This window comes from Oncorhynchus kisutch, linkage group LG8 (assembly GCF_002021735.2).
Source record: "Oncorhynchus kisutch isolate 150728-3 linkage group LG8, Okis_V2, whole genome shotgun sequence".
In the NCBI taxonomy this organism is placed as follows: domain Eukaryota; kingdom Metazoa; phylum Chordata; class Actinopteri; order Salmoniformes; family Salmonidae; genus Oncorhynchus; species Oncorhynchus kisutch.
The window spans coordinates 33,384,262-33,409,347 of NC_034181.2; the positions used below are offsets into that span (position 1 = coordinate 33,384,262).

A 25,086-nucleotide genomic window follows, 5' to 3' on the forward strand; every position below is an offset into this window, starting at 1 on the left:
CATCATCGGACTGAGCTTGTTGCCATTGCAGGCAATCTAAACGCTGTGCGTTACAGGGAAGACATCCTCCTCCCTCATGTGGTACCCTTCCTGCAGGCTCATGCTGACATGACCCTCCAGCATGACAATGCCACCAGCCATACTGCTCATTCTGTGAATGATTTCCTGCAAGACAGGAATGTCAGTGTTCTGCCATGGCCAGCGAAGAGCCCAGATCTCAATCCCATTGAGCACGTCTGGGACCTGTTGGATCGAAGGGTGAGGGCTAGGGCCATTCCCCCCAGAAATGTCAGAGAACTTGCAGGTGCCTTGGTGGAAGAGTGGGGTAACATGTCACAGCAAGAACTGTCAAATCTGGTGCAGTCCATGAGGAGGAGATGCACAGCTGATGGCCACACCGGATACTGTTACTTTTGATTTTGACCCCCCCTTTGTTCAGGGACACATTCTTCCATTTCTGTTAGTCACATGTCTGTGGAACTTGTTCAATTTATGTCTCAGTTGTTGAATCTTGTTATGTTCATACAAATATTTACACGTTAAGTTTGCTGTAAATAAACGCAGTTGACAGTGAGAGGACGCTTCTTTTTTTGCTGAGTTTATAAGTGAATTTGTCCCAATACCTTTGCTCACCTAACATGGGGGGACTATGCACAAATAGTGCTGTAATTTCTAAATGTTTCACCCGATATGGATAAAAATACCCTCACATTAAAGCTGACAGTCTGCACTTGAACCTCGTAGCCATTGTATCATTTCAAATCCAAAGTGCTAGAGTACAGAGCCAAAACAACAACATGTGTCACTGTCCCAATACTTTTGGAGCTCACTGTAGTTTGGATTTGTGGGGGCTTGTTGTGTTATGTGTGATGTGTGATGTTGTTTTCCATGGGACAGCCCATTTGTGTTGTTGTTGATGAGAGTGTGTCCATTCTGGCTTGGCTGCCGACAGACCTCTGGGAGACAGACCGTCTTTGTTTATCAGGGAATAACAGGCGTGACCTTGCAAAGTAGCAGCGTGACTGGTGACAAGAGCGGGCACCAGCACCCGTCCACAGAGCAGGGGGCCACTCAGAGCCACAATACCAAGAGAAGGGACCTGCCTCCGTCTGATAGGCTGCCAAGTGTTCCACACAGACACGGGGGAGAGAGAGAAAGAAAGAGAGAGAAAGAGAGAGGGAGGGGGAATGACAGTCAGGGCCGGCTCTAGCTTCTGGTTGGGGGGCCGGCCACGTAGTGGCAAAATATTTTAGTGGCCTCTTTTCTTGACGGTGGAGAGGAATGTTTTAGTTTTACATTTAATTTAGCCGAATAGCCTGCCAGTAGCCTACCAAAGTTTTCACAGTGTTCATTAGAATGTAATGCATCTCTAGTCCAAACCTTTCAATAGTTAGGCTATCCATATTACCAGAGCTTCATCTTATTCTTTCTATATCAATGGCAGATTCGCGGCTGAATGGAACATGCCAAAACTTTGGAGATAACAATAGATGGCAAAGTCAAAGTTTTTTCCTATCCATCTGTGGCAAAGTTTTCCCTAAATACCTGTGACAAATCCATCTCCAGAACCGGCCATAGCTTAGCCAGCTGGCTAATCTTTGGAATACGGTGTAACAGATTGCTAGCTCGATAATGCTAGCTAGCTGCACTGACAGCCCTACTTGATGTTATTTCTCTGCTACATGTGGAAATCACCACAACGTTCCCACCCCCAATTCCTGAATATGTATTACGTAACCGCATATGTCGCTTATGCCTGGAGCCGGCCCTGGCGACAGTGTCCAGGCCTTGGGAGTGGGGTGCTTTTTTTCATTTGCAAGGTTTGCTCCCCCCCACCCCCACCCAGCCCCCTCCAAGATAACCGTTTACAAGCAGGATCATTAATGAATTCCCCTTGCTCAGGGACACAAGTGTGCTCTCTGTGAGGGATGTGCAACATGTCATGATGCTTTTCTTATCATGGCTGTGTTTCCTTTGTTACAGGTTGCATTTGGGAAGTGCTTCTTATGTTCTGTTTTTAGAACATCTGCATGTTTCTAATAATATACAGTGGCAAGAAAAAGTATGTGAACCCTTTGGAATTACCTGGATTTCTGCATAAATTTGATCTGATCTTCATCTAAGTCACAACAATAGACAAACTTAAACTAATAACACACAAATTATTGTATTTTTCTTGTCTATATTAAATACATAATTTCAATATTCACAGTGTAAGTTGGAAAAAGTATGTGAACCCCTAGGCTAATGACTTCTCCAAACGCTAATTGGAGTCAGGAGTCAACTAACCTGGAGTTGAATCAATAAGACGAGACTGGAGATTTTGGTTAGAGCTGCCTTGCCCCATAAAAACAGTCACAAAATCTGAGTTTGCTATTCACAAGAAGCATTGCCTGATGTGTACTATGCCTTGAACAAAAGAGATCTCAGAAGACCAAAGATTAAGAATTGTTGCCTTGCATAAAGCTGGTAAGGGTTTCAAAATTATCTCTAAAAGTCAGTCCACGGTAAGACAAATTGTCTATAAATGCAGACATTTCAGCGCTTTTGCTACTCTCCCTAGGAGTGGCTCTCCGCTAAAGATGACTGCAAGAGCACAGCGCAGAATGCTCAATGAGGTTAAGAAGAATCCTAGAGTGTCAGCTAAATCTCCGGAAGATGCTAACATCTCTGTTGACGGGTCTACAATACGTAAAACACTAAACAAGAATGGTGTTCATGGGAGGACACAATGGAAGAAACCACTGCTGTCCAAAAAAAACAATGCTGCACATCTGAAGTCGCAAAAGAGCACCTGGATGTTCCACAGAGCTACTGGCAAGATATTCTGAGGACAGATGAAACTAAAGTTGTGTTGTTTGGAAGGAACACACAACACTATGTGTGGAGAAAAAAAGGCAGAGCACACCAACATCAAAACCTCATCCCAACTGTAAAGTGTGGTGGAGGGAGCATCATGGTTTGGGGCTGTTTTGCTGCCCCACTGTAAGCGCTTGTGTGGGAAAAAACGTGCTGATCTTGCCAAAACAATGACACTAACTGGCCTCCTTTGACATTACATTGTGCACCCGCACTTGAATGCTGTTCAGAAATGTAGACCATAAAAGCTATAGATTTTCTTGGAAGAGAAAATGCAGCTGCAGTTCTGTCCATTTATCCTCAAATGACCTTCATTAGGTCTTTGTAATAGAAAAACAACATGCAGCAATATGTCAAAACAATTACCTAACAGAGTCCACTGGGCAGTGGAAAATGAGCATGGTACAAACATTTCTTCCGAAGCTCAATCTGGGAATGAGAGTGAATAAAGGAGAGAGAGAAATTTCTTTCAGATGTAGGTTGTTCCCCGAGTTGGATTTACCTATTAGATTAAAGGTCCAATGCAGCCGTTTTTTATCTCAATATCAAATCATTCTGGGAAACAAGTAAGTACGTTATTAGCTAGGTTTCCACCCAATTGGCGACCGATTTTCATGCGAATATTCCAAAATTTGTATAATAACAATATGCACATTTTTCCACCAGAGATCTTTTTCCATCAAATTAACTTGTGGATAATAGGCTGTGCATGATGACATAGTGCACATAAAAATAACTTTTGCGGTTAAATTCCAATGTGAAAATTAATTCTACTGATGGTTTTGTCACGAAAATGCGTTATATAGCGTAAGTGCCCACTCTGGTATTGGCACATGTGCTCTAGCTATCAGCTTACATATACAGTGCGGGTATAGCCTACATGATAAGATTATTATGGACAAAAGAGCAAGATTATTTTTGCTTGTCAAACAGCAGCCAAGCATCGATCACACTTGTTATAAAACCGATAGCTTAAGCTTTTAAAGAGTTAACTAACGAAAGAAAGTTTAATTTCATTCAGGCTGATTTGACGCTAGCTAGCTAAGTTAACATTACCTGACACTCTTGTCACTGCTCTCCCTTTCTTGTTCGCTGCTGTGGCTGGAAATATTTCAATAAACTATTCTGAAAAAAAAATCAAAGACAGATAAATGGAGCTATCTTGCTTGCACTTGATACAGTTCCAAACTAACTAACTAGCTAACTTGCTAGACTAGTAATGTTAGTTAACCAAGGATATTGGATAGCTAATTGCCGTTACAATTGTGGCAGCAATATTATAGATATAAATTATGGTAGTAGAGTTTTTAGGTTATAGCTAGCTTATGTAGTTAACTAGTTTATTTAATTAATTTTATTTACCAAAAGGTAAAAGGCCTCCTGTGGGGACGGGGGTTGGGATAAAAACAAAATCTCTCTCTCTCTCTCTATATATATATATATATATATATATATATATATATATATATATATATATATATATATATATATATATATATAGGACACCACAACCCTGCATAAAGAGAGACCTTAAACAACAACATAGCATAGCATAAACACATGACAACACAGCATGGTAGCAACACAACATGGCAGCAGAACAAATGGTAGCAGCACAAAACATGGTATAAACATTATTGGGCACAGTCAACATCACAAAGGGCAAGAAGGTAGAGACAACAATACATCACGCGAAGCAGCCACAACTGTCAGTAAAAGTGTCCATGATTGAGTCTTTGAATGAAGAGATGGAGATAAAACTGTCCAGTTTGAGTGTTTTTTTTGAGCTCGTTCCAGTCACTAGCTGCAGTGAACTGAAAAGACGAGCGACCCAGGTATGTGTGTGCTTTGGGGACCTTTGTGAATGGCAGAATGGGTGGCAGAACACCCCTCATAGCCTGGTTCTTCACTAGGTTTCTTCCTAGGTTTTGGCCTTTCTAGGGAGTTTTTCCTAATCAACGTGCTTCAACACCTGCATTGCTTGCTGTTTGGGGTTTTAGGCTGGGTTTCTGTACAGCACTTTGAGATATCAGCTGATGTACGGAGGGCTATATAAATACATTTGATTTGATTTGTATGTGGAGCATGAGGGCTGCAGTAGCTATCTCAGATAGGGGGGAGTGAGGCCTAAAAGGGTTTTATAAATAAGCATCAACCAGTGGGTCTTGCGACGGGTATACAGTGATGAGTTACTACCTCAAGCTCAAAATCCTCAGAGGTAGTAATCACACCGGTGGGGAGAGGGGCATTCTTCTTACCAAACCACATCACCTCTGTTTTCGTGATGTTCAGAACAAGGTTAAGGGCGGAGAAAGCTTGTTGTACACTAAGAAAACTTTGTTGTAGAGTGTTTAACACAACATGCGGGAGGGTCCTAGGATCGAGCTTTGGGGTACTCCCTTGGTGACAGGAAGTGGCTGAGACAGCAGATGTTCTGACTTTATACACTGCACTCTTTAAGAGAGGTAGTTAGCCAACCAGGCCAAAGACCCCTCAGAGACACCAATACTCCTTAGCCGGCCCACAAGAATGGGATGGTCTACCGTATCAAAAGCTTTGGCCAAGTCAATAAAAATAGCAGCACAACATTGCTTAGAATTGTGACATCATTTAGGACCTTTAAGGTTGCAGTGACACATCCATAACCTGAGCAGAAAAACAGATTTCATACCAGGGAGAATACTATAGACATCAATAAAGCCAGTGAGTTGATTATTGACAAGTTTTTCCAACACTTTCTATAAACAGGGCAAAATAGAAATTGGCCTATAACAGTCAGGATCAGCTTGATCTCCCCCTTTTAAATAAAGGACGCACCATGGCGGCCCTCCAAGCAATGGGAACCTTCCCAGAGAGGAGAGAGGTTAAAGAGGTCAGAGATAGGCTTGGTGATGATAGGGGCTGCAACCTTAAAGAAGAAAGGGTTCAAACCATCTGACCCAGATGTTTTTTGGGGGTCAAGTTTAAGGAGCTCCTTTAGCACCTCGGACTCAGTGACTGCCTGCAGGGAGAAACTTTGTAGCAGGGCAGGGGAAAAAGAGGGAGGAGCATCGGGGCTAGTCGCATTAGAATGGGGTGGGAGATGAGGAAATGATGGACGGGCAAGAAGGCATGGCTGAGTCAAATAGGAATCCCGACTTAATGAAGTGGTGATTTAAAAAACTCAGCCATGTGCTTCTTTTCAGTAACAACCACATCATCAACTTTAAGGGACATGGACAGCTGTGAGGAGGAGGGTTTTAACTAGGTTTTTAACCGTTTTCCATAACTTCTTGGGGTTTGACACATAGAGAGAGAAATGCTCCTTAAAGTATCTAACTTTGGCCTTCCGGATAGCCTGAGTGCACTTATTTCTCATTTGCCTGAACGAGAGCCAGTCAGCCTGAGTGTGTGCCGAGCGTTTCGCCAAATTAAATTCTTGAGGTGAAGTAACTCTGCCAGATCACGGTCATACCAGGGGCTGAACCTGTTTTTAATTGTAATTTTCTTTATGGGGGAGTTTTTCCACTGAAAATATAGATAAAAGGTCCAAGTGTCTTCGACTAGTTGGCTAGCTAACGTTAGTCAAACAAACAAGCTAACATACCTTTCTTGCAGTTTCTCACACAGGAGCATTCTGAGGTGATTCACGTGAATTGTGTTTTGCACCGCAGAGCTTATGTATTACCCACTGGTCACTCGGGCACTGGTTCCTGGTGTACCGTTTCTCGCGCAGGTGCATTCTGAAGTGATTCAAGTGAATTGTGTTTCGTGCTGCAGAGCGTCTGTATCGAACACTGGTCACTTTCTTGAGATTATCTATTTACCAAGAAAGGTAAATGTGCTTTACAGAACTTTATTGAAACTATGTTTCTTTTGGTGTGGTGGGAATGATTCTGTCGTGGTGTAGCGCCACACTTAAATAAACACAGAGGAAACACTGGTACAGAGAGATCCTTGATGAAAACCTGCTCCAGAGTGCTCAGGACCTCAGACTGGGACAAAGGTTCACCTTCCAATAGGACAGCAACCCTAAGCACACAGCCAAGACAATGCAGAAGTGACTTCGGGACAAGTCTCCAAATGTCCTTGAGTGGCCAAGCCAGAGCCCGGACTTGAACCCGATTTCATCAAGGATCTCTGAACATCTCTGGAGAGACCTGAAAATAGCTGTGCAGCGAAGCTCCCCATCCAACCTGACAGAGCTTGAGAGGATCTGCAGAGAAGAATGTGAGAAACTCCCCAAATACAGATGTGCCAAGCTTTTGGCATCATACCCAAGAAGACTCGAGGCTGTAATCGCTGCCAAAGGTGCTTCAATAAAGTACTGAGTAAAGGGTCTGAATACTTATATAAATGTGATATTTCAGTTTTTTTTATACATTTGCCAATATACCGCCATTTCTCCCATAATGAATTTTACCAACACAGAAATATCCCACCTTGTCTCGTGTATTTTATTTGTTCGACGTTTCAAAAGTTAACCAAAAAATGTGCTGTTTCCATCAGGCCTGCCGTGATATTTTTTATCCAACATGTACTTTACTGGCATAAAAAGGTTGGATGGAGACCTGGTTATAGTGATTGTTTTCAATTAAAATGGTCAAAATTAGCTTTTCAGCAATGGGCAATTTATCAAGCAAGATTTTTGCTAGGACTATCTGGGAGTGGTCTGAGTGGGGAGGGGAAAACTGAATATTTGCTGTTATTGGCAGAGAGGTTTGGACTCTTCTTATTGGTCTATTAGATTAATTTACCGCATGGTGATGTCCCCGTGGAATGCCAAAACTCCATCCCACAAAAAGAGGGTGAAATGTATGGCAGTCTTCTCAACCAACTCTTACACTAAAAGGGCATTATCATAAATTTCACAATTTCACAGTATCATTACAACCACATAGTGTGGAAATGTATAGAAAACACAGGAAATCACGTTTTTGACTGCACTGGGCCTTTAATCTTAGATTAGATTGGAGATCGCTGCACCGTGCCTTCCTGCAGATTAGATTTATGTCAGGAGTAAAATACTAGCAATAGGGATTGGGAGCCATCAACTGATAATGCACACATAATGCACACAGGCCCTCTGTTCATTCGGTCCCAAACACATTTGCTCTCTCTGCCCCAATCACATGCGCTCACTCTGCCATTTCACATTCTCTCACTCTGCCCCAATCACATGCGCTCACTCTGCCCTTTCACATTCTCTCACTCTGCCCCAATCACATGCTCTCACTCGGTTTCCAATCACATGCTCTCACTCTTTCCCAATCACATTCTCTCACTCTGCCCCAATCACATCCTCTCCCACTACCCATACTTGGAATAATCCCCCTGGACTGTACCTGTCCACTATCCATACCCTGGCCTATAGGAGCTGGGAGCTCTGCTGTAAAGGACATGTCAAGGGAAGACCCTCACTACAGTATTAGTAAACTAGATCAGCTAAACCCCAACCCAATCTCCAAATAAAACGCCAACCCGTGGCGTAACTGCTGCAACAGAATTACGCCATGTGGTGCTGTATATTAGTTGTCATAGAATTATGCCATGGTTTGACGTTCTAATTACGCCTTAGTGGCATATCTTAGCTGTCAGCCAAATTCAGCAAAAGTTAAACAAAAACGTATGTTTAGGCATGAATTTCGAATGGTTAAGTTTAGGGTTAAGGTTAGTGATGGGGTTAAACTTAAGTTTAGGCATTAATTCTGAGTGGTTAAGGGTTAAGGTTTTGGGAAAGGCTTTAAACCAAAAAACTAAAATGAGTGCCTAGCACTTGACCCTCGGAACCAGTCAGCGGCTTAAACGCCCATCCACAACACCCTAGCAAAACCTACTAGATGGCAAACCTACTAGACGGTAATAGGCACTCATGTTGCCCCTAGTGGATGGTATAGCTTCCACATTTTGCCAGGTCCAAATGTAATCTGGTATCTGCTGAATCGGCACCTCGAGGCATATTCCATATTACAGTTAAGTTAAGTTGGAAATGTCCCACCGCAGTGTAATAAACGCAGACAGGCATTTGCAATTCTTTATTCACTTTACTTGTTGTATTATGTTTTACTGAAGACTAATTAATTGCTGTGAGTACTTGTCAAAATAACCCTCGTTCTGAAATCCTTCTTATCTTGACAGTGGAAATGCTGAGCCTTAAGGCTGATCTCTAACCAGCTTAGCTAGCGTCTTCACTCTTCATTGCCAGACCCCATTCTGCCACACATCGAGGGATACTTATTAACGGTGTCGGACAGGAAAAAATACAATGAGAGAGGATAATCACAAGAATTACATTTCAAGAGATTAACTTTCACTCTTTTCTCTCCCATTATGATGTCAAACCTTGTAGGTGTGTGAGTTTATTGCCAGACGTGAGTTGATGAGGCAGCAGGATAGGTGAGGCCCTCTGCAAAAAAATGAAATCAAAGAAAGCCTTAATATCTTATGTAATCTAAACCAAAACTTACATAAGTGATAATTCACTTACATTTTTTTAAAGACAATTTAAGGTAAAATATATTTTAAAAATGGCTTTTTAACCATTTTCATGTAGACCTGATTGTGTTTTTTGGATCATTGTCTTGCTGCATGACCCAGCTGAGCTTCATCTTCAGCTCACAGATGGATGGCCTGACATTCTTTTTGGATGACATGGGTCCCATTATGCCTGGCGCAAACCAAACACTGCATTCCACAGTAAGAACGTGTGGTGGTGGTTGTGTGATGGTTTGGGGATGCTTTGCTTTCTCAGGAACTGGACAACTTGTCTAAATAGAAGGAACCATGAATTCTGCTCTGTACAATCAAGTCTACGTGAATATGGCTAAAAAGCAACACATTTTGAGTTTTGGAATGGCCTAGTCAAAGTCCAGACCTAATTGAGATGTTGTGACAGATGTTGCTGAGTTAAAGCAGTTCTGCATGGAAGAGTGGGCCAATATTCCTGCACAGCGATGTGAGAGACTGATCAACAACTACTGGAAGCATTTGTTTGGAGTTATTGCTGCTAAAGGTGGCATAATCAGTTATTGAGTGTAAGGGGGCAATTACTATTTCACACAGGGGCATTGGGTATTGCATAACTATGAAATAAATGAAATAAGTATGTCATTGTTCTGTTATTTGTTCACTCAGGTTCCCTTTATCTAATATTAGGTTTTGGTTGAAGCTCTGATAATGTTCAATATAAAAAATATGCAAAAGTAGAGAAAATTTGAAAGGGGGAAAATACTTTTTCACAGCCCTGTATATGGAAACGGCACATTCCTCTGATCTGTGGTTAGAAAGATAAGGTCCTACAAAATGCTCACAGGGTACGAGTAAAAGTAAGAAAAACGGTGATTTTGAAAAACCTGCAATGAGTTTCTAGCCAGAGTGAGAATAATATTTTTTGTTCCCTACGTCACCGCGAATCTCGGTGTTTGAAAATCACTGTTTTAACTTTTGAAGATCGGGTAGAACTTTGCAACTTTTTATTTGTTTTACAAAACGTAGAAATATGCTGTTTTCACAAATGTAGACACTGGTATTGTGCTGGAGATCAAGAAAATGAGGTTTAAAATTGTTGGAGTTTCCATTTAAGATTAAAATAAGCAAACTTATTTTGGTAAGATTTAAAAAAAATATCACTCAATATAAAATATTTAGGCTTGCGTAGATGGAACTTTTTGCAGTGCTGTGATTAGCACACTGTTGACAAAGCACTGGTGTTTATCAGAGGCACGCCTGTCCTGTCCCACTGCTTGACACCAGTGCTGCTGTGGCAGAATTACTTCTACAAAGCAAACACTGATATTTATCTTACTAAAAGTGTGCTGTGTATGTATGACATAGTTATTTGTTTAAAAGCAACATTACAAAAGCAACAGTGTAACCTTGTAAGCCTTGTTTTCACACTGCAATAAATATTCTCATTGAGACACATTTCCTTCTTTGAGAAGATGATTGGTTGCCTATAGTGTCCTGAACAGAATTTGCTATCAGTGGGTGGGTGTTAGAGATGTTCATGTTAGACGTGTCCAGTGTTGGGGTTAGTTTCTCATGTTAAATGACTGGCTTTGTTTGTAATGACAGGTCTGCACTGGACAGTGATGATGAGGATGATGAAGACCGGAGAGGAAGGAGCTGCACGTTACAGTACCAGAATGCCATGGTTCGAGTGTTGACACACTTCGTGGCCGAAGCTGCCGACCCCCGTGGTCAGCTGACCTTCATGCTGGGCAGTGATTGGCAGATGGACATCACTGGGCTGGTGTGGGACTTCCTGAAGGTGGAGGACCCCCAGATAGCTCAGCTACAGGACGGGTGCATACTCGTGGGACTGGACATGGGGATGACCACCATCCAGGTACGCTGTATGTGTCTGCATGCGTGTACAGTGCAGTATGTGTGTTATAATAAGGTGTTTTAGTACAAAGGATGAGAAAAAATAAACAGAACAAGTGTGAATAGAGAGAGGAGTAAGGGGAGGTGAAAGGAGTTGGAAAATAGAACAGTAAAACATCGCTGTCTGTTTTATTATTAGGGCTGAAAATACTTTAAAACAGTCATCTTAAGTCAGTCATAACAATGGGATTTGCAAATGTCGAGTGGAGGAGATAAAATCTATATTTGTGCATTCAGTCAGCCAGACAGGTGGTTATCAATGGTCCCATGTCTCCAGGTCTGGGCTGTGGTTACAGTAAATGGGGCCTCACCCTGGTGCAGATTGTAAGCATGCCATCTCTAGCAGGGTCCTTTCATTTGTCAGTCTAAACAGGCTAACTGGATAAATAGCAGTCAGTTAATGATATCTGTGTGAAACCGATCAGCATCTTGACAGTGTGGACTCATCCATCTGTCTTGCAGGCAGATGTACCCTCACCTCCACACTCATCACTACCCGGCCTCTGGCTCCTGCCTCCCGTTAGGCTGGGCACAGAGGAAAATACTCCCCAGCCCAAAAGCACGAGATGAGACAGGCCAAACTACCGGTCTGTCACACCTCTTCCCTCACAAAGAGCTAAAATTGTATTAGTCACACGCAATTTGCAAATAAATTCATAAAAAATCCCCTCATTTTGTCTGTCATAGTTGAAGTGTACCTATGATGAAAATTACAGGCCTCTCTCATCTTTTTAAGTGGGAGAACTTGCACAATTGGTAGCTGACTAAATACTTTTTTGCCCCACTGTATATATATATATATATATATGTGTGTGTCACTGTCCAGGATGGCAGGAAATTTTGCCCCAGTGATGTACTGGGCCATACGCACTAGCCTCTGTAGTGCCTTGCCGTTGGAGGCTGAGCAGTTGCCATACCAGGCAGTGACACAACCAGTCAGGATGCTCTCGATGGTGCACCTGTAGAACCTTTTGAGGATCTGAGGACCCATGCCAAATCTTTTCAGTCTCCTGAGGGGGAATAGGTTTTGTCGTGCCCTCGTCACAACTGTCTTGTTCGACTTGGACCATGTTAGTTTGTTGGTGATGTGGACACCAAGGAACTTGAAGCTCTCAACCTGCTCCACTAAAGCCCCGTCGATGAGAATGGGGGCATGCTCGGTCCTCTTTTTCCTGTAGTCCACAATCATCTCCTTTGTCTTGATCACGTTGAAGGAGTCATTGGCAATCTTAATGATGCTATTGGAGTCTTGTCTGGCTGTGCAGTCATGAGTGAACAGGGAGTACAGGAGGGGGCTGAGCACCTACCCCCACATGTGTTGTTACCGACCCTTACCACCTGGCGGCGGTCCGTCAGGAAGTCCAGGATCCAGTTGCAGAGGGAGGTGTTGTCCCAGACTTTTTGATGAACTTTGAGGGCACTATGGTGTTGAACGCTGAGCTGTAGTCAATGAATAGCATTCTCAGATAGGTGTTCCTTTTGTCCAGGTGGGAAAGGGCAGTGTGGAGTGCAATAGAGATTGCATCATCTGTGGATCTGTTAGGGCAGTATGCAAACTGGAGCGGGTCTAGGGTTTCTAGGATAATGGTGTTAATGTGAGCCAAGATCAGCCTTTCAAAGCACTTCATGGCTACAGACGTGAGTGCTACGGGTCAGGAGTGATTTAGGCAGGTTACCTTAGTGTTCTTGGGCACCGGGACTGCTTCAAACATGTTGGTATTACAGACTCGGACAGGGAGAGGTTGAAAATGTCAGTGAAGACACTTGCCAGTTGGTCAGCGCAAGCTCCCAGTACACGTCCTGTTAATCCGTGTGGCCCTGCAGCCTTGTGAATGTTGACCTGTTTAACGGTCTTACTCACATCGGCTGCGGAGAGCGTGATCACACAGTCTTCCAGAACAGCTGGTGCTCTCATGCATGTTTCAGTGCTATTAGCCTTGAAGCGAGCATAGAAGTAGTTTAGCTCGTCTGGTAGGCTCGTGTCACTGGGCAGCTCTCGGGTGTGTTTCCATTTGTAGTCTGTAATTGTTTGCAAGCCCTGCCACATCCGACCAGCATCAGAGCCGGAGTAGTACTATTCGATCTTAGTCCTGTATTGACGCTCTGCCTGTTTGATTGTTCGTCTGAGGGTATAGCAGGATTTCTTATAAGCTTCCGTGTTAGAGTCCCCGCTCCTTGAAAGCGGCAGCTCTACCTTTAGCTCAGTGCGGATGTTGCATGTAATCCATGGCTTCTGGTTGGGGTATGTACGTAGGGTCACTGTGGGGACGACGTCATCTATGCACTTATTAATGAAGCCAAAGATTGATGTGGTGTAGTCCTCAATCCCATCGGAGGAATCCCAGAACATATCCCAGTCTGTGCTAGCAAAACAGTCATGTAACTTAGCATCTGCTTCATCTTACCACTTTTTTTATTGATCGAGTCACTGATGCTTCCTGCTTAATTTTTTTTCTTGTAAGCAGGAATCAGGAGGATGGAATTATGGTCAGATTTGCCAAACGGAGGTGGTCCAGAGTTTTTTTCCCTCTGGTTGCACATTTAACATGCTGATATAAATTCGGTAAGACCGATTCAAGTTTCCCTGCATTAAAGTCCCCGACCACAAAGAGAGCCGCCTTTGGATGAGCGTTTTCCTGTTTGCATATGGTGGAATACAGTTCATTGAGTGTGGTCATAGTGCCAGCCTCAGTCGGTGGTGGTATGTAGACAGCTACGAAAAATACAGATGAAAACTATCTAGGTAGATAGTGTGGTCTACAGTTTATCATGAGATACTCTACCTCAGGCGAGTAAAACCTTGAGACTTCTTTAGATATTCTGCACCAGCTGTTATTTACAAAAATACAAAGTCTGCCGCCCCTTGTCTTACCAGATGCCGCTGTTCTATCCTGCAATACAGCTATAGAGGGGTCTCAATGATTGGGCACGCATGGAAAGATCTCTTTGATTTTCAAAATGAGATTAATGAAATTAGGTTTGCACTAATTGGATTACTAGGAAAGGTCCATTAACAGCAGAAATGTGTCCTTGATCGGTCCTTGCCTACTCCAGTGTGTATTGCTGGTGGTTTTCTCTCCACATCATCATTTGATTAATGTTTCCTGGATAAACACCTGACAATGAATAGTGGAAGGGCTTGTTCAGGTCACTCCATTTACCATCAAATAACTCAATCTATGTACTCATCAAATTAAATGGAAGCCAGCATAATGTTGGAAGGCATCAAGGTCAGAGCTGAGAATCACTGCAGGATTTACAGAGCATCCTGGAATAATGTAATAATTGTTTATTTCAAAGAGTAATGCTTTTCATGTCCCGTCCATAATCTGGATTAATCCCAAGGGCTTCTCTCTCTCTCTCCTCCATCTCCCTTGTGTTGGCCCAGGTCCTGTCCCCCCTGTCTGACTCCATCCTGGCAGAGAAGACGGTGACAGTAGTGAATAACAAAGTAACCATCACAGAACTGGGGGTGCAGCTGGTCACCGGCCTGGCTCTGAACCTGCAGCTCAGCCCAGGGAGCAACAGGGCAATCCTCGCCACGGCAACCACACAGGAAGTGCTGCAGAGCCCAAAACAGGTCTGTTCAACATACTGCAGATCTTTGAAAACGATCAGTTAGCAGCCCCTTTGATTAGAATGAGGATTTAAGAAACAGTTTATAGTGGTTTATTTAATGTAAGCCTTGTCTGTTTGGATCCCCTTTCACACAATTGCAGTCCTTTAATGTGAACATTCAGTAAGTACTGTGAACATGTGTGTGTGTGTGTGTGTGTGTGTGTTGGGTGTGTGAATGCGTGAATGCCTGCGCTTGTTTGTTTGTTCCACTGCATTCCTAACCCTCTTAACACCAACTCTTGAAAAGCAGAGTGTGACAGAATGTGTTTCCTTGGGCATCTAATAGAAAGGGAAGCTTAATCTCAGAGCGTGTAAAAGCAACACTGCAAGTTTCTGTAAGAAAACACAATTTACAGGCCAAACTCTAGCTGTCCTATCGTCTTTCGCCTTCGTTTCTCCCTTGCTCTCCTTCTCTCATGAACGCTTTGATCCCTTTCTCTTTCTAGTGAAGGATAGGATGGAGGACCGGCTAGTTTTATCAGTCCTATCTCTGTAGGGATAATGTCAGTGTGGGGATAAGCGTGCAGGAATTCCCCTAGAGGATCTGTAATTAGAGAGCAATTGCAGCCCACTGATGGATCTCCTTCCCTGCTCCTGGTGATTTGTCCTGTGTCCATATTAAAAAGCAACATCACAGCAAGAAAGAGACTTCAGATGCTTGTCTGTGGCAAATCCCCATTTGCTGTCTTTAATGTGACTGTCTGATACTGTATTTTCCATATCTTTTAATCCCTTCAGCTGTCTGAGCACCACAGGAGGAGGTGGATGGTATCTTAATTGGTGGAGGACGGCTCGTGGTAATGGCTGGGGTGGAATCAGTGGAATGGTATCAAATAAACATCAAACACATGGTTTCCATGTGTTTGATGCCATTCCATTCGCTCCATTCCAGCCATTATCATGAGCCGTCTTCCCCTCAGCAGCCTCACTGCTGAGCACAGCAGCTGACTTAACAAAACAGTGGCACTTTAGTGAGCTATCCTCTACCTTATGATTCCCACTACATGACCAAAAGTATGTGGACACCTGCTCGCCGAACATCTCATTCCAAAATCATGGGCATTAATATGGAGTTGGTCCCCCCTTTGCTGATATAACAGCCTCCTCTCTTCTGGGAACGCTTAATGCCTTGCCCGCAGTTGGGGTTCCAATTCATACCAAAGGTGTTCGATGGAATTAAGGTCAGGGCTCTATGCAGGCCAGTCAAGTTCTCGACAAACCATTTCTGTATGGACCTCGCTTTGTACAGGAAAGGGCCTTGCCCAAACTGTTGCCAGAAAGTTGGAAGCACAGAATTGTCTAGAATGTCATTGTATGCTGTAGCGTTAAAATTTCCCTTCACTGGAACTAAGTGGCCTAGCCCTAACCATGAAAATCAGCCCCAGACCATTATTTCTCCTTCACCAAACTTTACCGTGTGCACTATGCATTGGGGCAGGTAGCGTTCTCCTGGCATCTGCCAAACCCAGACTGCCAAATGGTGAAGCATGATTCTTCACTCCAGAGAACGCGTTTCCACTGCTCCAGATTCAAATGAAGGCAGCTTTACACCACTCAAGCCGATGCTTGGCATTGCGCATGGTGATCTTAGGCTTGTGTGCGGCTGCTCGGCCATGTAAACCCATTTCATGAAGCTCCCGAGAAACAGTTGTTGTGCTGACGTTGCTTCCAGAGGCAGTTTCAAACTCGGTAGTGATTGTTGCAACTGAGGACAGATGATTTTAACGGGCTTCAGTACTCAGCGGTCCACCTGTCAGCTACAGGTGTGGCTAAAATATCTGAATCCACTCATTTGAAGGGTTGTCCACATACTTTTGTACATGGCTTTTATGGGGGCGGCAGGGTAGCCTAGTGGTTAGAGCGTTGGACTAGTAACTGGAAGGTTGCAAGTTCAAACCCCCGAGCTGACACGGTACAAATCTGTCATTCTGCCCCTGAACAGGCAGTTAACCCACTGTTCCTAGGCCGTCATTGAAAATAAGAATTTGTTCTTAACTGACTTGCCTGGTTAAATAAAGATAAAATAAAAATGACCCACAGTGCTGTAGCCCTACATTTCTAAAAAGAGTATAAAAGTACTGTTGTTGTAATTTTACATTCTGATCCTTTGAACCTTGTACATTTGAAGTCTTATTTGTTTTCTTGTTCCTGTGATAGAAATGTTTCCCTCATGGAAATAGTTTGATTTCTTTAATTTTGGCAGTTACCAATTACTATGTACAGTCATAAGCTTGCCTAATGAAATAACAGCACAGGAACATTTCTGAAATAGGCTCTGTCTTATTTCTACATTCTTAGATCAAATAAATAAATAGGCTTTAAATAGGTATTTTTCAACCCTTCATTATTCTCTACTAATGGTGAGGTTGCTGCCCTACGAAATGTGGTAATGTGACCCTGCTTGAGGTCACTGTCAGTGTTACATGAGATTGTTTTTCTTTATTTGTTATTTTCTTTGCTCTTGTTTGTGTGTGTGTGTGTTTGTCCAGGAGGCCCTGATTAGCGCGTGGCTACACTTCAGTGATGGCTCCATGGCTCCTCTGGACCTGTACAACTCAGACTACTTTGTCTTGACGGCCACGTCTCTGGATGAGGAGGTGGTGACGGTGCAGCAGGACCCCTCCTGGAAGTGGCCTGTGATCGTGACTGAGGCTGAGGGCCAGGGCCTGCTGGTCAGGGTGGAGATGACCGTCTGTGAGCTCTGTCAGAAGTTCAAGCGGCGCAGCGTTTTGGCTGCAGGGAACTGCAACGTCAAGGTGAAGTTTGGCCAGAGCGACAGTGGCACCTCCAGAAACAGTGACTATGGGCCAGAGGGCGAGGAGCTGGAGAACAGGGCCAGCGACCGCAGGCAGCAGTCCCCCTCCCAGGACAGGACTGGATTAGAAGCCCACTACTACGGCAGCTCCATCTCTGACATGGAGGACGGTGTCATGAGGAAGGTCACCACCACCACCACTAAGAGTACCATCATCAGGAGGCCCAACGGAGACAAGCTGTCAGATGATGGGAACCAGGTCCAGAACATGCCAGACTTCCCTGCCCAGGTGGACCTCCCTCGCAGCCACAACATGGAGGATGATCTGATCCAGACAGCCCGGGGCCTCACTGACCTGGAGATCGGCATGTACGCCCTGCTGGGGGTCTTCTGCCTGGCCATCCTGGTCTTCCTCATCAACTGCATCTCCTACACCCTCAAGTACCGCCACAAGGAGCTGTCCATCGAGGGCCAGGAGAGCATGAACCACGCCCACGACTGGGTGTGGCTGGGGAACGAGGCAGAGCTGCTGGAGAGCCACATGAGCCTGTCCCCACAGCAGGACGAGCTCACCTCCATGGTGGACTGCAGTGCCGGGCTGGAAGAGGGCAGCCACCTGCTCAACGGTGCCTCTTCCCAGAAGAACGTGCAGGGCCAGGTGCACCGGGCAGCAGACAGGGTGAGCTGCACAGCCAAGGACAGCAAAGGAGACTCACCTACCACAAAGAGGAAGCGTGTGAAGTTCACCACGTTCACCACCATCCCGCCAGACAATGGCTGCCCCACTGTCAGCACACTGAGCATGAGCCACAGCCAGGACATTAAGTGGGTGTGCCAAGATGTAGAGCAGGGGGACTCCAAGGAGCTTCGGAACTACATGGAGAGGTTAAATGACAGTGCTTTAAAAGAGGTGGCATAATCTGTGTGCTCAGTGCACTTATAACTCACCCTTATGCCTTTCACAGTGAGCTGGGCCTGGACAGCACCTAATGCTGAACCTAGAAGAACCTTTTTGTGAATCACATGGGACTGCCAAAGGGAAAATTAATTCAAGAGGACAAAAATAGTAATGATACCACACAGGACTAATGGCAAATCGTTAACTTGAAAAGAAACATATCATTTTTTAATAATTTGTTTATCTCTGAATATCTTCCTACCGTTTAATCATTATTTCGTGATGGTTCTTTTGTAGGTAGACTCAAGCCATGTTCCCAGACTAGCTCTGCATTAAAAAAACAAAATGTTACGCAGATGATGACATGTAGATTTAAGAATGTAAATTAACAAATATTCAAGATGTATATAAAGTACTCATTGAAAGGTTTTGGAAGTTTTGTAGCATTTTGAATATTGATTTCCTATTCCACATCCTGTCTTTTTTTTGTTTTTTGACAAATGTCTGGGCCCAAAGGATAGACCAGAGCCTACAGAACGTCCTGCATGTGGTTTGAAATAAAGGCACACATTTTAGGTTCATCTTTACCAGAAGGCACAGAGAAACGGCTATGTATATACTGAACAGTCCTCCTACAGGGCATTGTATTGTTGCTCTGTATATTGTATTTTCATAACTGTCATTTAAAGAACATACAACAGTGTAGAGGTGCGTGTCCACTTCAATCCACCAACCACATGGGAATACATTACACATGCCAACATAAATTCCTTTTTGCTACCCACTATCTTCAATGACTGAATGGAGATGAGTGCTTTTCCAGGTTATGTCTTCATATAAGCCACACAGCACAAACCTGGTCGTACTCTAATGTGGTGTAGGAGTTGTCATGGAATCATTTCACATATGTTATATTTCCATGGTGAAGACAAATGAAGCCACTGGAAGTCATCTGCTGTTCTTGTATTTTCAGAATTTAGCCAAACATACTTAAATTAGAGTGAACTCAACAGTATATTTGACCAATTCATTAAACTTGGTAACACAACCGCTAGATTTGGATAAAGGATAAGGCTGTCACCAATTATTCTGCCAGCAACTATTATTGCTTCTCAAATCAAAGTTTACTGGTCATGTAAACAGTTTAGCAGATGTTATAGCAGGTGCAGTGAAATGCTTGTGTTCCTAGCTCCTAACAGTGCAGTAAAATGTCAAACAAGCACACAAAAAAATAGAAACAAGAAATCAAGAATGTCAGAATGAATCCAATTAACACTGATGGTGATTACTTTGATTAATGATTGGACGACAACTCAAATTAAATAACCAATTATGGTCTAATTAACCCTCTTCACAACTAGCTATCTAGCTAAACCGCAACCCCGGATGATTACGCGCTACCACCGTAGCATACTCCTGAGCTACAATACCCGGGCCCACGACCGGTCTATCGATGTCACCGCATGAAGAGGAATAAACAGACTCACCCCATCGAGACGTCCCCCAAAGGCTAACTCTCTAGCCCTCGCTATCTCCCTGCTTGCTAATTCGGCCTGCTAACTGCTAGCTTGTCCAGCTCCGGTCCGCCAACTGCTACCTTGTCTAGCCCGGGCCTACAAACTGTTAGCTTGTTAGCACAGGCCTGCTAACCGCCTGAATCGCCGCGTCCCAAACGCCCACCGGACCCATATTTACTTTCTATCTCTTTTGACTTTTAATTTGTTTATACCTTCCGGAAACCTGCCTCACCCAATGTGATACGGAATCGCTATTATTTTTTATTTATTTTTAGAACACACTCAAAAACCTCCAGAAGCTAACCAGCTAACTAGCTACAAGCTATTTAGTCATTGTTAGTTTTTTTTTTTTTTTTTTTTTTAAACCTGGATAACACTCGCCAGTCCAGCTTCCCTGCCCCATCCACCGCTGCCCCCTGGACACTGATCTCTTGGCTACATAGCTGATGCACGCTGGACTGTCCATTAATCACGGTACTCCATTCTGCTTGTTTGTTTTATCTGTTGGCCCCGTTGCCTAATCTACGCCATTTTACCTGCTGTTGTTGTGCTAGCTGATTAGCTGTTGTCTCACCTACTGTTTTAGCTAGCTTTCCCAATTCAACACCTGTGATTACTGTATGCCTCGCTGTATGTCTCTCTCAAATGTCAATATGCCTTGTATACTGTTGTTCAGGTTAGTTATCATTGTTTTAGTTCACAATGGAGCCCCTAGTTCCACTCTTCATACCCCTGATAACTCCTTTGTCCCACCTCCCACACATGCGGTGACCTCACCCATTACTACCAGCATGTCCAGAGATACAACCTCTCTCATCATCACCCAGTGCCTGGGCTTACCTCCGCTGTACCCGCACCCCACCATACCCCTGTCTGCGCATTATGCCCTGAATATATTCTACCATGCCCAGAAACCTGCTCCTCTTATTCTCTGTCCCCAACGCTCTAGGCGACCAGTTTTGATAGCCTTTAGCCGCACCCTCATACTACTCCTTCTCTGTTCCGCGGGTGATGTGGAGGTAAACCCAGGCCCTGCATGTCCCCAGGCACCCTCATTTGTTGACTTCTGTGATCGAAAAAGCCTTGGTTTCATGCATGTCAACATCAGAAGCCTCCTCCCTAAGTTTGTCTTACTCACTGCTTTAGCACACTCTGCTAACCCTGATGTCCTTGCTGTGTCTGAATCCTGGCTCAGGAAGGCCACCAAAAATTCAGAGATTTCCATACCCAACTATAACATCTTCCGTCAAGATAGAACTGCCAAAGGGGGAGGAGTTGCAGTTTACTGCAGAGATAGCCTGCAAAGTAATGTCATACTTTCCAGGTCCATACCCAAACAGTTCGAACTACTAATTTTGAAAATTACTCTCTCCAGAAATAAGTCTCTCACGGTTGCCGCCTGCTACCGACCCCCCTCAGCTCCCAGCTGTGCCCTGGACACCATTTGTGAATTGATCGCCCCCCATCTAGCTTCAGAGTTTGTTCTGTTAGGTGACCTAAACTGGGATATGCTTAACACCCCGCCAGTCCTACAATCTAAGCTAGATGCCCTCAATCTCACACAAATCATCAAGGAACCCACCAGGTACAACCCTAACTCTGTAAACAAGGGCACCCTCATAGACGTCATCCTGACCAACTGGCCCTCCAAATACACCTCCGCTGTCTTCAACCAGGATCTCAGCGATCACTGCTTCATTGCCTGTATCCGCTACGGAGCCGCAGTCAAACGACCACCCCTCATCACTGTCAAACGCTCCCTAAAACACTTCTGTGAGCAGGCCTTTCTAATCGACCTGGCCCGGGTATCCTGGAAGGACATTGACCTCATCCCGTCAGTTGAGGATGCCTGGTCATTCTTTAAAAGTAACTTCCTCACCATTTTAGATAAGCATGCTCCGTTCAAAAAATGCAGAACTAAGAACAGATACAGCCCTTGGTTCACTCCAGACCTGACTGCCCTCGACCAGCACAAAAACATCCTGTGGCGGACTGCAATAGCATCGAATAGTCCCCGTGATATGCAACTGTTCAGGGAAGTCCGGAACCAATACACGCAGTCAGTCAGGAAAGCTAAGGCCAGCTTCTTCAGGCAGAAGTTTGCATCCTGTAGCTCCAACTCCAAAAAGTTCTGGGACACTGTGAAGTCCATGGAGAACAAGAGCACCTCCTCCCAGCTGCCCACTGCACTGAGGCTAGGTAACACGGTCACCACTGATAAATCCATGATTATCGAAAACTTCAATAAGCATTTCTCAACGGCTGGCCATGCCTTCCGCCTGGCTACTTCAACCTCGGCCAACAGCTCCGCCCCCCCCGCAGCTCCTCGCCCAAGCCTCTCCAGGTTCTCCTTTACCCAAATCCAGATAGCAGATGTTCTGAAAGAGCTGCAAAACCTGGACCCGTACAAATCAGCTGGGCTTGACAATCTGGACCCTCTATTTCTGAAACTATCTGCCACCATTGTCGCAACCCCTATTACCAGCCTGTTCAACCTCTCTTTCATCTCGTCTGAGATCCCCAAGGATTGGAAAGCTGCCGCAGTCATCCCCCTCTTCAAAGGGGGAGACACCCTGGACCCAAACTGTTACAGACCTATATCCATCCTGCCCTGCCTATCTAAGGTCTTCGAAAGCCAAGTCAACAAACAGGTCACTGACCATCTCGAATCCCACCGTACCTTCTCCGCTGTGCAATCTGGTTTCCGAGCCGGTCATGGGTGCACCTCAGCCACACTCAAGGTACTAAACGATATCATAACCGCCATCGATAAAAGACAGTACTGTGCAGCCGTCTTCATCGACCTTGCCAAGGCTTTCGACTCTGTCAATCACCATATTCTTATCGGCAGACTCAGTAGCCTCGGTTTTTCGGATGACTGCCTTGCCTGGTTCACCAATTACTTTGCAGACAGAGTTCAGTGTGTCAAATCGGAGGGCATGCTGTCCGGTCCTCTGGCAGTCTCTATGGGGGTGCCACAGGGTTCAATTCTCGGGCCGACTCTTTTCTCTGTGTATATCAATGATGTTGCTCTTGCTGCGGGCGATTCCCTGATCCACCTCTACGCAGACGACACCATTCTATATACTTTCGGCCCGTCTTTGGACACTGTGCTATCTAACCTCCAAACAAGCTTCAATGCCATACAACACTCCTTCCGTGGCCTCCAACTGCTCTTAAACGCTAGTAAAACCAAATGCATGCTTTTCAACCGGTCGCTGCCTGCACCTGCATGCCCGACTAGCATCACCACCCTGGATGGTTCCGACCTAGAATATGTGGACGTCTATAAGTACCTAGGTGTCTGGCTAGACTGCAAACTCTCCTTCCAGACTCATATCAACACAAACTATTCCGCAACAAAGCCTCCTTCACTCACGCCGCCAAGCTTACCCTAGTAAAACTGACTATCCTACCGATCCTCGACTTCGGCGATGTCATCTACAAAATGGCTTCCAACACTCTACTCAGCAAACTGGATGCAGTCTATCACAGTGCCATCCGTTTTGTCACTAAAGCACCTTATACCACCCACCACTGCGACTTGTATGCTCTAGTCGGCTGGCCCTCGCTACATATTCGTCGCCAGACCCACTGGCTCCAGGTCATCTACAAGTCTATGCTAGGTAAAGCTCCGCCTTATCTCAGCTCACTGGTCACGATGGCAACACCCATCCGTAGCACGCGCTCCAGCAGGTGTATCAACACCTCATTTGGCCGCCTTTCGTTCCAGTACTCTGCTGCCTGTGACTGGAACGAATTGCAAAAATCGCTGAAGTTGGAGACTTTTATCTCCCTCACCAACTTCAAACATCAGCTATCTGAGCAGCTAACCGATCGCTGCAGCTGTACATAGTCTATTGGTAAATAGCCTACCCTTTTCACCTACCTCATGTTTATTTATTTACTTTTCTGCTCTTCTGCACACCAATATCTCTACCTGTACATGACCATCTGATCATTTATCACTCCAGTGTTAATCTGCAAAATTGTAATTATTTGCCTACCTCCTCATGCCTTTTGCACACATTGTATATAGACCCCCCCTTTGTTTTCTACTGTGTTATTGACTTGTTAATTGTTTACTCCATGTGTAACTCTTTGTTGTATGCTCACACTGCTATGCTTTATCTTGGCCAGGTCGCTGTTGCAAATGAGAACTTGTTCTCAACTAGCCTACCTGGTTAAATAAAGGTGAAAAAAAAAAAAAAAAAAATATTGTCTTGGGGCCTGCAGAAATGCTCGGCTAGGACAAAGTGGAATGGGATTTCCACTCGCTCTTCTGAAATGGAAAAATCCCATCATGAACCCTAATAAATTAATAAAAAGCCTACGAAAGTGGGGGGAAGAAAGAGGTTCAGAAAAAACATTTATGTTGGGAGTTACTTCATATATGAGTCCGTTAGCTAACCAGAACAGTTATAATATCAACTTGAGGTCAATAATCAATGCTAGTTTGTGAGATCATGTTGCAATATCTGTTGCTGGGGAGTAGACGCTAGTCAGACAACGAGCAAACACTCCTCTAAAACAGACAGATGAGCCAGCAAATGACAGAAATATCCTTTATACTGCTTCATTAAAAGCACTGCTAGTTGTGTCAGTGTCTACAAGGCCCATTGAATAGTGCTTTCCTGAAAGCTCCTGTGCACCACAGGAGGTTGGTGGCACCTTAATTGGGGAGGACCGGCTTGTGATAATGGCTGTAGCAGAATAACTGGAACGGTATCAAATACACCAGACACATGGTTTCCATGTGTTTGATGTCATTCCATTCGCTCCGTTCCGGCCCATTATTATGAGCTGTCCTTCATTCAGCAGCCTCCTGTGCTGTTCCTGATAGGGACTCTCCTCATTCCTTTATTCATTTAGTTCAAGTAGCTTGCCTACTTGATTCCCTGCAGCTCTCCTATTGATCTTACACTTTATGTTGAATGAAAACACCAGATTAAATAAAAGGCCTTACCTTACCATCTATATTTCTCTCCCTTCCTCCCTCTATCTGTTTCTCTCTCATCTCCCTCTTTGTCTCTGTTTCTCCACTGTCCTGATGAATGATTCTTTCTTTTTTCTTC

The 25,086-nt window shown here is 44.4% G+C and overlaps 1 protein-coding gene across 1 annotated transcript in view; it reads left to right on the forward strand.

Moving 5' to 3' along the window:
• si:dkeyp-14d3.1 (transmembrane protein 132C) overlaps window positions 1-19,197 on the forward strand; it is a 214,602-nt gene extending 195,405 nt beyond the window's left edge. Inside the window, exons 7-9 of the mRNA XM_031830154.1 lie at window positions 10,912-11,185; window positions 14,612-14,803; window positions 17,331-19,197. Of these exons, the coding sequence (XP_031686014.1) occupies window positions 10,912-11,185; window positions 14,612-14,803; window positions 17,331-18,515 (1,651 nt within the window). The 3' untranslated portion in view covers window positions 18,516-19,197. The remainder of the gene's footprint in view (window positions 1-10,911; window positions 11,186-14,611; window positions 14,804-17,330) is intronic.
• Window positions 19,198-25,086: the final 5,889 nt, after the last annotated feature.